This window comes from Falco cherrug, chromosome 15, assembly GCF_023634085.1.
Source record: "Falco cherrug isolate bFalChe1 chromosome 15, bFalChe1.pri, whole genome shotgun sequence".
In the NCBI taxonomy this organism is placed as follows: domain Eukaryota; kingdom Metazoa; phylum Chordata; class Aves; order Falconiformes; family Falconidae; genus Falco; species Falco cherrug.
In genome coordinates, this window is record NC_073711.1 from 16,969,387 (window position 1) to 16,984,437 (window position 15,051).

Below are 15,051 nucleotides of genomic sequence, written 5' to 3' on the forward strand. Positions count from 1 at the left end.
ACAGCCAAAAGCGTGGGCAGAGCTGTGGCCTCACGCTTGTTTTGGGGTGGTCCCTGCTGTCCTGAGTGGCCAGAAACCATGTCCCCACGCATGTGAGCCCTGCGCCTCATCCTGCCACGTGTCGTCATGGCTTCCCTGTTGCCTGTGCTGCTGCGGGCAGAGCACGGGGAGCTCCTCCGGGCCCGTTTCTCTGCCACGAAGGACAAGGGCAGAGGCTGGAGCCTTGCAGCGGGGACATGCTCTGCTGCGGCAGCGCTGGGAGGGCACCACGGCCTCGCTCCTCGGGTCCCTGCCCCTCGCCCGCCGCCGTGCTGGGCGCCCCGGGGACCCCGGGAGGACCCCGCAGCAGTTCGGGTGGCTGTAGACTTCATGCCAACGGGTGTGTGTGTGTGCTCTTTGGGAGGAGCCGCATTCCCAGATAGGGCTGCGGGCGGCAGCCGGGGCACAGCGCCCAGCCCCAAGCACCAAGCCGGGCGCTGCCCAGCCGCGCTGGGGACAGAGCAGCGGGGCCGGGGGCTCCGGGCACGGCCGGGGCCGCTTAGCGGGGCGGGTCCCGGGTCCTGGGTCCCGCCTCCCGCCTCCCGCCCGGGCCGTCCCGTCGGTGGCGCAGGTGCGGCGCCTTTAAGGAGGCGGCCCCGCCTCCCCGCTACTGCCGGGAGGTGCTGCCGGAGCCGTGGCAGGTACCGGGGTAGGTGCCGTGGTAGGTACTGGGGGTCCCCTTGTGGCGGGTGGGCGCGGGCAGGGGCGCGGGCCGCGGTGTCCCGGGGGCCGCCGGGGCCGCCCAGACGCGGGGCTGCCGGCGTGTTCCTGCCCCGGGGGCCGCGCTGCGAGCGTGGTGCCGGCGGCCCCGGACATCCCCTTCGGCCCGCGGCAGAGGGGAGCCGGGGGTCCGGCCCGTCGGGGCGCGGGGGCCGGTGCGGCTGGGCAGGCAGGTCCCTCCCGCCGGGCTCGGCGGCGACCGCTCCCAGCCGCCACCCGTCCCCCAGCTCGCCGGTGCCGCTGCCCCGGGCAGGGAGCGGGGAGCGAGCGGCGCCGCAGACCCCCCGCGGGGGCTCCGGGAGCGCGGCTCTGTCCCGCTCCGTCGGGGCTGGGGCTGCCGCGGCCGCCCGGGGTCGGGGTCCGGATCCTGCTCCCGCCACCCGGCTGCTCCGCGGGGGGACGAGCCGCGTCCCCGGCCCGGGGCGCGTCTGCGGGCGCAGCGGCCGGCGGCAGCTCCTTCCCCCCGCGGGGACGCTGGGCGTCAGCGCCGGTCCCACGGCGCCGGCTGAGGTCACCGGGCGGCGGGGCTGGCAGGCAGCCCGGCCCGGGGCAGGGCCGCGGGGGCGCTCGGGGCACCGGGTGCCGGGGGAGCCGTGGGGCTGCGCTCAGCGCCTGGCTCGCTCCCAGCACGGACGCGCCCGGCTACTTGTGGCCAGGGCGAACGATGCCGGGCGGAGCGATGTCGGAGGCCGTGGATCTGTCCTTCCTCTCGGACGCGGAGAGGGATCTGATCCTGCAGGTCCTGCAGCGCGACGAGGAGCTCCGCAAAGCAGAGGAGCGGAGGATCAGGTGGGGACGTGGCGGGGGGCGGGCAGGGCGCTGGTTTCCCCGCTTTGCCCTACAAGCGGCTGGAGGGGCCAGGGTGCAGGTGATGGGGTGGGGGCGGCTCAGCCCCAGCCCCAGCCTGGGGGTCCCGCTGCAGCTCTGACGGTGCTGGGGTGTGAGCAGGCGCCTGAAGAATGAGCTGCTGGAGATCCGGCGCAAGGGGGCCAAGCGGGGCAGCCAGCGCTACAGCGAGCGGACATGTGCCCGCTGCCAGCAGAGCCTGGGCCGCGTCAGCCCCAAGGCCAACACCTGCCGGGGCTGCAACCACTTGGTGTGCCAGGACTGCCGTTCCTACAGCCTCAACAGCTCCTGGCGCTGCAAAGTCTGCACCAAGGAGGCGTGAGTACCCCAGGGGCAAGTGACAGGGACCTTTGGCACACTCCTCCTCTCCCCTTCTTCTTCCCGGTTGCCCTGGCTCGCTATCCCATGGCCAAGCTTTGCTAGCCTAGCTGATGTCCAGTGCAGGGCAGTTGTCTCTGCTGACACTTCCCGTGGCAGGCACCCATGGTTGGGTGATGGAGAGCTGGGTCGTGCCCCACTCTTGGGTCTCCTTTGTGCTGACTCCACTCCTTTTCCCCCCTCACTTGACTCTGGCATCCCCCCCATGCCCTTTGCTCAGCCTGTGTTTCAACCGCACCAGGTTTCCTCCCTCTCAGCCTCCCCGTCCTACAAAACCCTTCCTGCTCCTGTGTTTGCTGCGCACGTAGCTGGGCCAGTGCATCGGCTGTGCCCAGCCAGCTGCTAAACGTGCCCCCCGTGCCCGTGCTGTCCCTGGCTGGTGGCAGCACTGAGGATGGCATTGGGGCACAGGGAGCAGCCCCCACTGCTCCTGACTGCCCCCGCTGCCTCCCTGCTCTGCAGCGAGCTGAAGAAGACGACGGGTGACTGGTTCTATGACCAGAGGGTCAACCGCTTCGCCAACCGGCTGGGCAGTGACATGGTGCGGCTGTCCCTGCGGCACAGGTCGGCAGGTAGGAGTGCTGCAGCGATGCCTTCTCCCGCAGCCCAGCCTTCTGGGATGCTCCAGCTTTCCGAGGTGTGCCTCAGCATGGAGTTGGCTGGGAGCAGCTCCTGCCTCAGGTGCTGGGCTTGGAGCAGTGGTTCTCCTGATGCCTCTCTCTTTCCAGCCAGCAAAAGAGAGACCGTGGGACAAACCCTTCTCCAGAAAGCCCAGCTCAACGAGCCCAAAAGCTCCCCCACAGCCCAGCAGCAAAGCCCCCCGGCACCCCAGAAGGGGCCCAGGTGAGGATCCCTGCCATCTCCCTTGTTCTGGGTGCCAGCCCTCATCTGCTGTAGGGGCGGGACAGATGCTGTCACCCTGCTTAAATCATTGGTGGCGCAGAAGCTCTTTCTCAGCTCAACCTCCTTGCCAAACAGGACATACCTGTGGTTTTATTTGTCTGCAGTTTGTTCCCGGATGCTTCAGACCCTCGGGATGGCAAAAGCGACACAGAATCCATGGAAAACATGAGCCTGGATGGCTACAGACCTAGTCCTGGTGGTGGGGGCAGGTGAGGGGCTCCCTGTGTGGGTTTTCCTTGGCAAGACTGGCCTGGCGAAGGATGAGGACCTTCATCTGAAGTGTTTTTTTTTTCAGTCTAGTGAGGGGGAGCTGGCTCCTCTGGCTGGGCTGAACCTGTCCTTGGGCAGGCAGCTCCTCTGCTTCCCAGGCTGAGGTGTTCTAGGTAGCTTGTGGGGAGATAGCGCTTCCCGGCCGGCGCTTGCTCTTCCAGCCATGCTTTTGGCCTGCGACAGATGTTTCTGTATCCTCTGCAGAAGTAACTCCTTGGAGAGAGCTGCCCCTCTCAGAGATGGAAAACAGGCGGCTGCACCAGCAGGACCTGCTGCCTCCAGCCTGACCCTCCCTCTCCGCTCCAAAAACGCATTCTCTGACAGACGGGTGCGTGCCGCTGCTCCAGCAGGCTCAGCCCTGTCCTGGGGCGCAGGGCCAGGACCCTGTGGGGTGCCCAGCCTTGCCCTGCTCTGAAGGGATCTCCCCTCCCCAGGGTGCTGCCGTGGGGAGCTGCAGCAGTGCCTTGGTGGACGAGCACGAAACGATATTCAAGAAGAATCCCCGGCGGGTGGTGAGGCCTGCGGGTGAGAGCTGCGTGGTTGTGGGGGGTTTGGATGCTGACGTGGCGGGGGGTTGGTGGCCGCTTCTCCCCGGGCTGCGGTGGGCTTTTGGTGTGGATGGGAGAGGCTGGGGCAGCCCCTTGCTTGAGGGAGCAGCAGGTCTCTGTTAGTCCTGCACAGTGCTGCTGCCTCCTGCCTCACCATCTCTCCTGCAGACTACACCAAGTCGGTGATCGACCTGCGCCCAGAAGATTTTGTGGGGGAAGGCAGCTCTTTGGGGGACCGGAGCAAGTCGGTCCCTGGCCTCAACACAGAGCTGGTGAGACCCTCAGCATGCCGCAGAGCTGGCTGCCTGGCCAGCCGTGCCATGCCACTCCCCATGAAGGTGGCTTGTCTCTCCTTGCAGGAGGAGGAAGAGGAGGATATTGATAATCTGGTGGAGATCCATCGCCAGAGGGTGGCCCGCGGCAGCATGCGCAGTGGCACCTCCTTGGTGAGTCCCTGCAACGTGGTTGTGCTGCAGGAAGAAATGATGGAGAAGGGCAACGCAGACAGGTTGGGTGGGAGGAAGGCAGGGTGGGCAGCTCCACGGGCAAGAGCTTGGGGTGTGGGGGCTTCCTCCCCTTGAAGGGAATCAAAACACAGAGACCCAGCTCTCTTCCAGGGAGCCTGTGTGTAGGTGGAAGGCACTCGGCAGCCATCCCCAGCCATGGAGGGGTGAGAGGGGCAGTGCCGAGGAGGCATGGGGAGTAGCCTTGCTGAGGATGAAGAGGAACCATCAAGTGATGTTGCCTCAGCTCAGCCCTGCTGTGTCTTCCAGAGCACACTGGGGAGCATGGTCAGCATTTACAGCGAGGCTGGTGACTTTGGCAACGTCGCGGTCACCGGGGGAATCTCCTTTTCCCTGAGCTACGAGCAGAAGACACAGACCTTGTTCATTCATGTGAAGGAGTGTCGTCAGCTGGCCTATGGGGACGAGGGCAAGAAGCGCTCCAACCCGTGAGAGCTGGGCGGGGGTGGTGGCTGGTGGTGCTCAGCTGGGTTGTGGGTGCCCGCCAGAGATGAGAGCAGTAAGCAGGGGGGTCTTGGCAAGGCAGGAGGTCTGGGGTTGCCCTGGGGGGCTCTGGGGGTGGGCTCTGGGGAGACCTTGGTGAAGTGCTGCTGCTTCTCCCTTCAGGTACGTGAAGACCTACCTCCTGCCTGACAAATCCCGGCAAGGGAAACGCAAGACGACCATCAAACGCAACACCATCAACCCCCTGTACAATGAGCTGCTGAAGGTGAGCGGGGATGGGCTGGAGGGGCAGCTGGGATGGGCACTCTGTGCTGTGGGGCCGGGCAGACAGCCGGCCCTGGGAAAGCTGCTGGAACAAACCAGGGGAGGGATGGGTTCCAAACGCCGAGGTGGGGGCTCTGTAGAGGACTTGTGTCCAGACACTGCACCCTGAAAGCTGGAAAAAAACCCACTCCTGGGCTGGGTTGCTGCTCTGATGTGGCTGCAGTGTCAAGCCCTGGGTGCCGTGGTGGGGTGGAGGCTCAACTGCAGAGGTGCATGTGTGTCACAGGCCATGTTCCTTGCTCCCGTGGCATCTCCCAGAGCTGGGCCCTTTTGCTCACCCTGGACATAGCTTTCATGGAGGAGGCTCCTGGGCCATCGCAGGCAGGCTGCAGTGGTGGGAGGGAGGGCGGCATGGCTGCAGAGGAAGAGCTAAGGCAGTTCTGGGTCCCTGGCAGAAGCACTTGGTGCCGCCCTTCACGGTTCCCTCTGCAGCCACCATGGGGTGGTGGGACTGGGTGGCTCTGTCCCTGAGCCTGGCAGCGCATCGCTGAGGCCAGGCGCTCTCTGGCAGGAGGGAAGTGGGAACTGCGGTTTTGTTTCCAGGCACCCACAGCCCTGGGTTTGCCAAGGTCTCACACTCTGACCGCCTGAGGCTCAGCGGGCTGGCAGAGCTTCACTTGTGGTGGAGGTGGGGTGGCTGGATGCTCTGAGTCTGGTCCTGGCTCTGAGGACCACTCAGAGCACAGGCTCCTGCACCACTGCCCCAGGACTTTGAGGTTTCAAGCAGGCTTGCAAAGGAAGATGAACGGTCTCCTGCATGTACCCATTGCTCCTCCAAGCTGTCTTCTCTCCTGCTCAAGACCTGTGGCTGATGGTGTCTGTTAAGCCTGTCCCCTGCCCGCCGCTGCCAGCTCACCAGGGGTTTTCCTGTTTCTCTTCCTAGTATGAGATTAACAAGTCCCTCCTGCTTGCGAGGACACTGCAGTTCTCAGTCTGGCACCACGATCGCTTTGGCCGCAACACGTTCCTGGGGGAGGTGGAAGTCCCACTGGACACCTGGAACTTCGAGAACCACCTGGAGGAGTTTCTGCCCCTGCATGGCAAGGTGCTGGCCCTGCTACCCCAGCCCTGCTGCCCGCAGCCACCTTTGCCTGGCCCTGTCCGGAGGGGGTGGCCCTTGGTGGGCAGAGGGGTGCACACACCTTGTCCGAGAACTGCCAAAAGGCTTGTGCCAAATCGAATCTTTGGAGAAGTGAAGACCTCAGAAGCAGACAGCAGTAGTGTCATAGTAAACAAGGGCAGATCTTCTGCCTCAAGCGCAGCTTCCCTCTTCCTCCTTGCTAAGTCCCCTATGTGATACTGCAGAACTTGTCTCTGCCCCATCAGGTATTTTCATTCTGCTTGCTTGACTGCTGTGAGTGCCGCTCTTCATGGCGCTCTGCTCCAGCTGGGAGGAATTGGAGCCAACTTCAGGGAAACAAATGGGGGAAATTGGCTGGGACATCCTGCTGCAGGCTGGAAAGCCAGGCAGCAAGGATCTTTCTGCTGCTGCCCTTAGGTCTGGTTCTGTAGGCTAACTCGTACTGTGGGCTCAGCCCTTGGTGTTGCTGGGGCTCACACAGCTTGTGGAAACCCCTAAACAGGGTTTTGTGAGGGAGGTGGCTGAGCCAAAGTAGGATCCCAAAGGAGCTGGTCTGAGTTCTGACCTGGTGATGCTGGGGAGGGTCTGTAGGCATTTGCCAGCTAAACCACCTCTAGAAGAAGCCAAGCCCTTTGGCCCAGCGTGGGGAGGTCTGCATGCAGACCAGGCCATCACCGTGTCTGCTTTGACCTCTAAAGTCTTGCCTCTCTGCAGATCGGGGCAGATGCTGCTGGTCTCCACCAGTACAAGGGGGAGCTGGTTGTCTCCATGAAGTACATCCCATCTTCCAAACACCCTGGGGCCGGCAAAGGCAGGAAGGGTGAGTGCTGGAGCTCCAGGATCTCTGTAGCCTGTGGGATCTGCTCATGGCAAGGCAAGGTGGGTCTTGATGGGTTTCTTGGGTGACGCCACTGCAGCCTTCTCCTCCATAATGCCTGCAGGGCTGCTCTGGGTCGGGGCAGACCTGGCTGTCCTCAGGCTGGTCCACTGGTCCTGGGGCTGGACCATCAGGCCCTGCACCAAGCAATTGCCTGCCCTGGCCTCAGCAGGCAGGGCCAGCGAGGGAGGAGGCAAGAGGAGAACCTAGCTGGGGGATCTGTACCTGCCTCTGTGATGAAGGTGTTCAGCAGGACCTTTCCAGAAGTTTGTGATGGTGTAAATTAAGGTCGATTAATTTTTTTGTGTTGGATTTTCCCCAGGCAAAACAGGGGAAGGTGGTGAGCTCCAGGTCTGGATCAAAGAAGCCAAGAACCTCACAGCTGCCAAATCTGGGGGGACCTCAGACAGCTTTGTCAAGGGGTGAGTGTGGGTCCTGGGTAGGGGGGCAACGAAGGCACTGTCGTCCTTGGCTGCATCCCAGGGCACTTGCCAGAGCTGCCCGAGGGACCTGGGGAGGGAAGGGTCTCTCCACTAGCTGCCCTGTGGTGCCTGCGTTAGTGCCCTGAAAGTCACCGTCTGCCCAGAGACAAGATACTCCTGGCAGCAAGTGCTCTCCTAGGCTTTGGCTGGTTGAGAGGCTGCAGCCGGGAGGCTGTGTGCAGGGCAGGACTCCAGCTGCCATCAAATCATCTTCCCAGAGGTCGGCAAGCCACCGGGCAGCATGGCTGGGGGCAAGCAGGCTCCAGTCCTTGCCCTCTCCCCTCCTCAGGCTGCTGCAGTCTGCTGAGCAGCTTTTCGGGAGGCAGGGCAGGGACCCAGCCCCTTGCCGACTGTTGTCCTCCTGCCCAAGCCATATCGGGGAAGGTGGGCTCCAAGCCAGGTCCTGGGGTGCTGAGCTGCCCCAGACCCTGAGGCAGAAGGCAGCTGCAGGCAGCTAACCCCAGGGGCTGCTTCCCCCAGCTACCTCCTGCCACACAAAACCAAAGCCTCCAAGAGGAAGACGCCTGTGGTGAAGAAGACCCTGAACCCTCATTACAACCACACCTTTGTCTACAACGGCATCAACCCCGAGGACCTGCAGCACATCTGCCTGGAGCTGACGGTCTGGGACAGGGAGCCACTGTCCAGCAATGACTTTCTTGGGGGTGTCCGTCTGGGGGTGGGCAATGGTGAGGAGCCCTGGGGTCCTATCAAACCCTGGGGACAAGCAGCCTTGCTTGGGGCTGCCTTGCTGCAGGCAGGAGGCTGCTCCAGCCGTGACTTCTGCCCACATGTAACCTTTCCCCCAGGCATGAGCAACGGGCAGGCTGTGGACTGGATGGACTCCACGGGTGAAGAGCTGAATCTGTGGCAGAAGATGTGCCAGTACCCAGGCTCGTGGGCAGAGGGGACGCTCCAGCTCCGCTCCACCATGGCCAAGCTGAGGCCATAGGCTGTGGCCCTGGGACTTGGCTGGGGGCTGGCACTGCTGCTTCTGGGCCACCCTCGCTGCACGGCCTGGCAGGGCTGCCCTGTGTGGGCTGGCTTTTTGTTGGGTGGTTGTGGTTTTTTTCCTTTAATAAACATGACCCTCTCTAAACAGGCTTGGGCAGAAACTCTTCTTGGCTTAGCTTCGTTTAAAGGGTTTTCCTTTTGTCCTAGGCTTTGCACCAAATTTCAGGCTGAACTGGAGTCGTTGTGGACCCTCCCTTCTTCCCGCCTCCAGGCAAAATACTTTGAAATGTAGTTGGGTTTTCTTTCCATTCTTCTTACTCATACCCCTTCTCTTTCACAGTCTGCTCCCTCCTTGTCTTCCCCACCCTCCTCCCTCAGGATACTGCCAGGACCAGGGCAGCCGTGCACAGCCTGGCCCTGGCTGTGGGCCCAGGATGGAGCTGTGTGGGGTCACCCTGGGGGTAGTGGTCCCCAGGAAGCATCCTTTTCCTGGGACCCTCTGCCACACACCTTCTGCCAGCACCGACTTTTAATACAATTTTATTTATTTCAAGTTAATACTCTATGGCTAAAACAGTTCCCAGGAAGGGTGCCCCATGGCTGGTGGAGGGTGAAGCAAGGGGCGGGGGGGGGATGGCGAGCCCGCGGTGGGGGCTGCACGCTGGCTTTGCTGAGCGTGGGGCTGTTTGCTTTTTAATGAAGGCTTTCTGGCAGGAGTGCCTGCCTGTCAGGGCTGACCCCAGGGGGGGAGGGAGCGGGTGCAGGTTGTGCCTGGGGGTGAAGCTACCCCAGGGGAGGGTGAAGCTGTTGCACTGTTTCCCTGCCTGTCCTGCCTGACCTCCCACTCTCTGCTCTGGCAGCTCAGCGCCTGGCAGCCCATCTCCCCTCTGCCCTGGGGTCTGAGCGGAGGCACTCTGGTGGGTCCCACCATGGTCCTGGCTGGGCTGAGCCATCCCACCCTGCAGCCGGCTGCTGGGCACTAGGGATGCTGCCAGCGCATGGTCCCTGGCCCTGCTGGCCTCTGTGCCAGAGCAGCCGAAGAGGGGCTCCCCTTCCCCAGGAGGCCCTTGGCACCCTGGTCCTCCTCTACGGTGGGTGACTAGAAAAGCAAAAAGGAAAGGTGTCCGTCCCTTGAGGCCAGCGGAGCGGGGGTGTCTCCCTGGCACTGTCTCACTCGCAGGGGTCCCCGCTCTGTGCCCGCCGTGCTGCCTCCCGCTCGCTCAGCAGGTACGTGTCAATGAAGACGAAGAGCTCATCAGGGCTGATGGGGGAGATGTAGCGCTCGCGGTCGGCGCCTGCCTTGTCCAGCAGCACCGCATTGAAGTGGGAGCGGGTGAGGTGCAGGAACTGCCTGGGGGTGCAGGGGGGAGCCGACGGTCAGGGTTGGGGGGCTTGTCATGGAGGGCTGAGCCTGCCCACCCCATGAAACAGCGCTCAGGTCCTCCTCAGGTGACTCCCATCCGTTCCCTGGGGCTGTGAGCTCTGGGAGCGTCTGGTGATGCTGTATTCAGGCTTGCTGGGGGTGTCCTCACATTGCACCAGCCCCTCTGGTGCAGCAGAAAAGGTCTGTCCACCAACCCAGCTGCAACCTCATGCTTTGCCATCCCCAGAGATGTCCCCATGCTCAGTTCCCCTGCACAGGCACCTGGCTCTGCAGGACAGCCCCCTCTCCCCCCTACCTGAGCTCCTCAATGATGCCAAGGGACAGCTGGTGCTCCCGGATGCGTCCCACCTCGTGCGGGGGCTGCCCCACCAGCTCCACGGTGGTGACATGACGCAGGTCCAGCCCACAGGCAGCTTGCTGTGGAGGTCGAGGCGGGTGAGAGGGTGCTGGAGGTGGAGAGGGGAAGGTGGGGGTGGCAGGAGGGACTTCTCACCTGCAGCATGGAGATCTGCATCTTGTAGTAGCGGTTAGAAGGGTCAGGGGCTGAGATGACGAGGAGGCGGCGTTTCTCATGGAACTGATCCAGTAGGCTGGCAGCTGAGTTCACGTCCGTGTTGATCTGCATGGCTGGAGTGAGAGGCGTGCGTGTGGGGAAGTGCCATTTTGCGCCCCCCATCACCCCTTCCCCACCCCTTTGCCTGGCCAGGTGGCATCCTCCCCAAGCGCAGGGCATGGCTGCAGGCAGGTCCCCCCCTGCCCTGCCCCACTTACGCGCACAAAGGGGCTGGGAGCCAGTCCACTGCTGGGTGGACTGGCAGATGCGCAGGGAGGTGCCCTGGCGCTCGTAGCCCCCCTCGCACAGGTACTCGCAGGTGGCTCCGTAGTTGTTGCCGTCAGAGGTGCAGGAGAGGTAACCGTTCTGCGGAGGCTTCAGGACAGGGCAGCGCCTCACTGGGAAGAGGGAGGCTGAGTAAGGGCTGGGGGACATGGGGCACGGCCCCAGCCGTGGGGTGCGGAGCCCAGAGCTGGGGGGAGGCAGCCAGCAGCCCCCGGGGAGCCTGCTTCACCTTGGACACGGATGCTGAACTTGCAGCTGGCTCGGTTGTACGCCTGGTCATGGGCAGTGTAGCGGATCACGTGCTCTCCTTCGGGGAATTCAGAGCCGGGCTCGGGGCCCCGCAGCATCACCCTGCACCCAGCAGAAGGATTTCTCTGTCAGGACCCCGGGAGGGAGCACCCAGCATGGCCCCCAGCCCTCGCTGGTGGTGCCCCTAGCACCTCCGCCCTCACCTCTTAATGATGCCGTCAGCAGAGTCCTTCACACGGGGGGGGTCCCAGTAGACAGTGGCGGTCAGCTTGCCCGGCTCGGCTATCCGCTCCCGGGAATCTGGGCAGCGGATCTTGGGAGGCTCCATATCTGCCCACAGGGAGGAGAGGGAGTTGGGGAACCTGAGGGCACTGGGGCTGGGCTGCGAGAGCCAGGCACTGGCCCCAGCGTGTAACCCCAGGGTTAAACCCCAGCATCCCCCAGGGATGCTGCGCACATCCCAGGCACCCCAGAGCCAGCAAGCCCTGCTGTAAAGCCAGCACGGAGTGTCCTGACCCTGAACCAACGTGCCTGCACCAGTGCGTGCTTCAGGACAAACAGCACCTCAGGGAGCAATGGGCACAGCGGTCCCAGGGTCAGGAGGTGCAGAAGCCAGCGCCTGGCAATGCCCGGGTCGGACGTGGGGTGATACCTGTAGGCACTCCAGGGATGTGGGGCGGCCTGCCCTTGTGCGCCCCAGCAGCATGGGGCTGAGAGGACGGTAGGGTGAGAATTTACCTACACAGATTGGCTCGCTCCCACTCCAGCGCCCGTCCTCCATGCAGATGCGGCTTCGGTCACCCTCCAGCTGGTAGCCGGGCAGGCAGGTGTAGTCACAGCGGGAATCCATCTGCACGCCGGCTGAGCACACGTAGGAGCCCCGCAGCACTGCCGGCAGCACGTGGCACCGGATTTCTGGGATGGAGAGCACAAAGAGGGGAGGGAACCAGCCGGCCTGACTGCTAGTGGGCAGAGCACCCAGGACTGGCTGCCATGGGTGTCTGTGGGGATGCTGGCAAGCTGACGGCTTGGGCACACTCACGTCGGCAGTACGCCATCCCAGACCAGTGGCGGCTGGGCAGGCACTGGACGGCGCCGGGCCCCACCAGGCGGTACCCACGGGCGCAGCTCAGCTCACAGCGTGTCCCCAGGCTGCTGCGGTAGGAGCCCCCCCGGGGAGAGTAGCAGGTGGCCTCTCCGCGGTGGATGTTGAGTGTGGCACACCACTGGGGCACTGGGGGAGAGGAGGGAGGTGAGGGGGCCACCCAACCCTGCCGTGCCTCAGTTTCCCCATGAGGTTTGGGTGCCATTACCTCGGCGATAGTCCAGGGCAGGTTCAGGAGGGGCTTCTTCTGCGTACACTTCATTGGTGTGACTCTCGGCTGCGTAGTAGCCAGACCCTAGGGAGGAGGAAGGAGACAAGGGGGCTGCGTGATGGCTCACGGATGCAGCGGCACCCAGGTGATGATGCCTCCCTGGGCAGCTGCACTGTCCTACCCCAAAACATCCTGCAGCACCCAGTAAGAGATCCGATCCCCAGGCATCCCCTGCCCTGCTGTCCTTGGGGCTGCCATCAAGGGTTAAGCCGGGCAGACAGTGAGCCCAGTCCCCAGCGACATGGTTGGTGTGCATTGGCACCAGCCCGCAGACTAAACAGTGGCAGGAGCAGCCGTGGTTATGGCAGGAAGCGGGTGCTGGCACACAGTGGGCTGGCACCGACCCCCGGCTTTGCGCTGCCGGGAAATCCTTCCACCCACTCCTGTGGCACTGTCCCTGCCACCGGGCATCCCGAGGGAAGGAAGAAAGCTGCCTTCTCCTGCCCATCCCAGCGGAGCCCCTGGCCCAGGCAAGGCAGGAGAGGCACGCTGCCCTGCTGGGGGGCTGGTGGGGATGCAGCCTCTCGCTTGTGTGCCAGAGAAGGATGCTGCTGCTGGGGGACGGTGCTGGAGGGGCTTGGCTGGAGCTGCTGGCCCCATGCCACCCATGCTGTGCAGAGGGTCCATGGCCAGGGGGAAGGACAGCCTTGTGCCATCCTTGCAGGCCACTCTCTGGCCCGCACCGCGTCCCCATGGGCAAGGGACCAGCCGGCGAGGAGGGAGCCATGCAGGGGGAGAGGGCTGGCATCCTTCCCCGTGGCCCCTCGGCGCCTCGGCCACGGCATTCCCCAGCACTGAGCTCACGTTTCCGCCGCGTTTCCGCAGGCCCCCGCCAGCGCTGCCCCCTCCTCGCTGCCAGCCCACCCCACCGCACTCCCCGCTCCCACATGGCGGGGATGCTCAGCCTGGGAAGGGACCCCAAGCAAAGCCACAGTCCCACTGCAGCTGCACCCATCTCCCCTTCCCCTTGCTCCGGGTTTTGGGAAGGGGATATCCGCCAAGGCCAATCCGAGGAGCAGCCCTGCCGTCACAGGGAGGAAACTCCATTACAAATCTTTCCAGCATGAACTTTACTACAGAGCGACTCCCCATTGCTTCCCACAAGCTTCATTAAGTCGCCCACACATTTCCACAAGCCTTTTATCCCAACGTCCTTCCCACGCTGCCACGGCTGCCCCAGGGAGTGGAGGGTCCCAGGGTTAGCACAGGGCTGGCATCTGTGGGGGTGGCAGTGGGGTTGTGTCAGTGAGCAGGGCTGCTTCCCGAGGGGGCTGCTGAGCGCCCCCCCCCCCCAGCTCCGGGGATGGAGTACACTGCGTTCCTGCAGGCAGATGTGCCATTTAATTTTGATGTTCCCTTTTTGTGCAGGCACAGCCTTTTGCTTCTCACCTGGGGCCAGCACGCAGCCCTGGCTGCCCTGGGCAGGAACATCCTCAGCCAGCCGTGCTGGCAGCGTGGCAAAGGGATGAGGATGGGAGCAGGGAAGGCCCTCCCCAAACAGGGCAAGAGCTTTTGATCCTTGGGCTGGCTGCAGTGGGGTTTGGGACTGCACACTCAGTCCAGGCAAACATCTGCTGCCGATGGCCCCCATGGGAGCAGGGAGTCAGCAGGAAGGCTGCGTTCGTGCAGGCAGGGGCGTGATAGAGAGGCTGGTTTTCTGCTCCTCTCCAGATGCCTCCCAGCACCCCATCCACTCCTCGTCCCCCACAGCATTCCCCTGCAGGCACCCCCTACCCTGTAGGCATCAATGCTCTCGCTGGCATCGCTGTACCAGGGCACCCCTCCCTCCTTCCCTGCCCGTCACCCCTTGATGGGAGCAGGACCCCGCAGGCTGCTGTCCCTGGGGGAGCCCCGCTGCGCCCGCATGCGCCAGCACTCACCTTCGTGCCACGTGGATGACACCAGCCTGGTGAGGACAACCAGCAAGATGGGGGCCGCCTCCTGTGCCATGCTGGGGGGCTGGGGACTGGCCAGCTCACCTGCCGTGCCTGAGCCAGGGGCAGCCGCGGGGATGGCGAGGGGCTGGGAGTGGGATGATGCCCCCCTCCGTCGCCTTGTCACAGCACAGACGCCAGACCCTCCTGCCTGGCCGTGCTGCCTGTGCTCAGCAAACCTACTTCTCCCCTCTGCTGCTCGTCCCAAACATTCAAAAGCCGTGAGTCAGGCCCAAAATGATGAGATTGTCAAAAATAATAAATCCCAGGATCGCCCGTTTTCCAGTGTACCTCCTGCTTCTCCGAGGCTTTAAAAGGCTGTCAGAGTTTTTTCTTTGCAAGCAGAAGAGCCAGGAGCCTGTGTTGACAGAGGAGAGAGCCAAGCCCAGCCTGTCCCAGCCCTGGCGGGCTCTGGGAACAGGGGGTCGGGGGGGAGGCGAGGACAGAACGGCGGGAGCTGAGACCCCTTTTCCAGCTCTTGCCAGGAGGGAGGGAGAGACAGACCTCACTGCAGACGGCGGGCTGGGAAGCGGGTCCTGAGGCAAGCGCTTCCAGCTAGGGGCTGCTGCCTCCCAGCTGAAGCGCAGCCCCCGCCGGGCAGGGCTCATGGAGCACGTTCGGTGGGACCCGCTGCCCCACGAGGTGGGGGGCGGGCGCCGGAGCCCCCCGGGGTTTAGGCGCTGGAGCACTGGACCGCGTGGGTGAGGGGAGGCGAGGGACGAGCCTGGCACTCACAGGTAGGAGAGCTGGCGTGGGGTGATGGGGGGGGACGTGCTGCCTGAATGCACTAATTATGTGGCGGCCAAACGGTGAGCACGCTAATTAATAACACAGCTGTCCCGAGCAGGAGAGGGCTGCCAGGAGGCGGCTGTGCAGGGCT

At 63.8% G+C, this 15,051-nt stretch overlaps 2 protein-coding genes across 3 annotated transcripts; one reads left to right on the plus strand and one right to left on the minus strand.

The window, feature by feature from the left end:
• The first annotated feature begins 506 nt into the window (after positions 1-506).
• On the plus strand, positions 507-8,539 carry SYTL4 (synaptotagmin like 4). 2 transcript variants are annotated; one of them, XM_055727745.1, is made up of 17 exons: positions 507-688; positions 1,387-1,548; positions 1,708-1,923; positions 2,446-2,555; positions 2,712-2,826; positions 2,991-3,095; positions 3,361-3,484; positions 3,591-3,681; positions 3,873-3,976; positions 4,064-4,150; positions 4,478-4,656; positions 4,835-4,937; positions 5,880-6,041; positions 6,792-6,897; positions 7,277-7,376; positions 7,917-8,125; positions 8,246-8,539. In XM_055727745.1, exons 2-17 carry the CDS (start codon positions 1,424-1,426, stop codon positions 8,386-8,388), a joined length of 2,079 nt encoding a protein of 692 aa, XP_055583720.1. In that variant the 5' UTR covers positions 507-688; positions 1,387-1,423; the 3' UTR covers positions 8,389-8,539. The 2 variants fall into 2 exon arrangements, with proteins under 2 accessions (XP_055583720.1, XP_055583719.1); XM_055727744.1 differs by having other exon boundaries at positions 508-688; positions 1,416-1,548.
• A 384-nt stretch (positions 8,540-8,923) lies between these two features.
• Positions 8,924-14,930, minus strand: SRPX2 (sushi repeat containing protein X-linked 2). Its single transcript, XM_005436090.4, has 10 exons — positions 14,118-14,930; positions 12,175-12,261; positions 11,904-12,095; positions 11,600-11,776; positions 11,065-11,191; positions 10,842-10,963; positions 10,546-10,725; positions 10,268-10,401; positions 10,070-10,191; positions 8,924-9,741 (listed from the first exon to the last, which is right to left on the minus strand). Exons 1-10 carry the CDS (start codon positions 14,185-14,187, stop codon positions 9,561-9,563), a joined length of 1,392 nt encoding a protein of 463 aa, XP_005436147.4. The 5' UTR covers positions 14,188-14,930; the 3' UTR covers positions 8,924-9,560.
• Between the last annotated feature and the right edge of the window lie 121 nt (positions 14,931-15,051).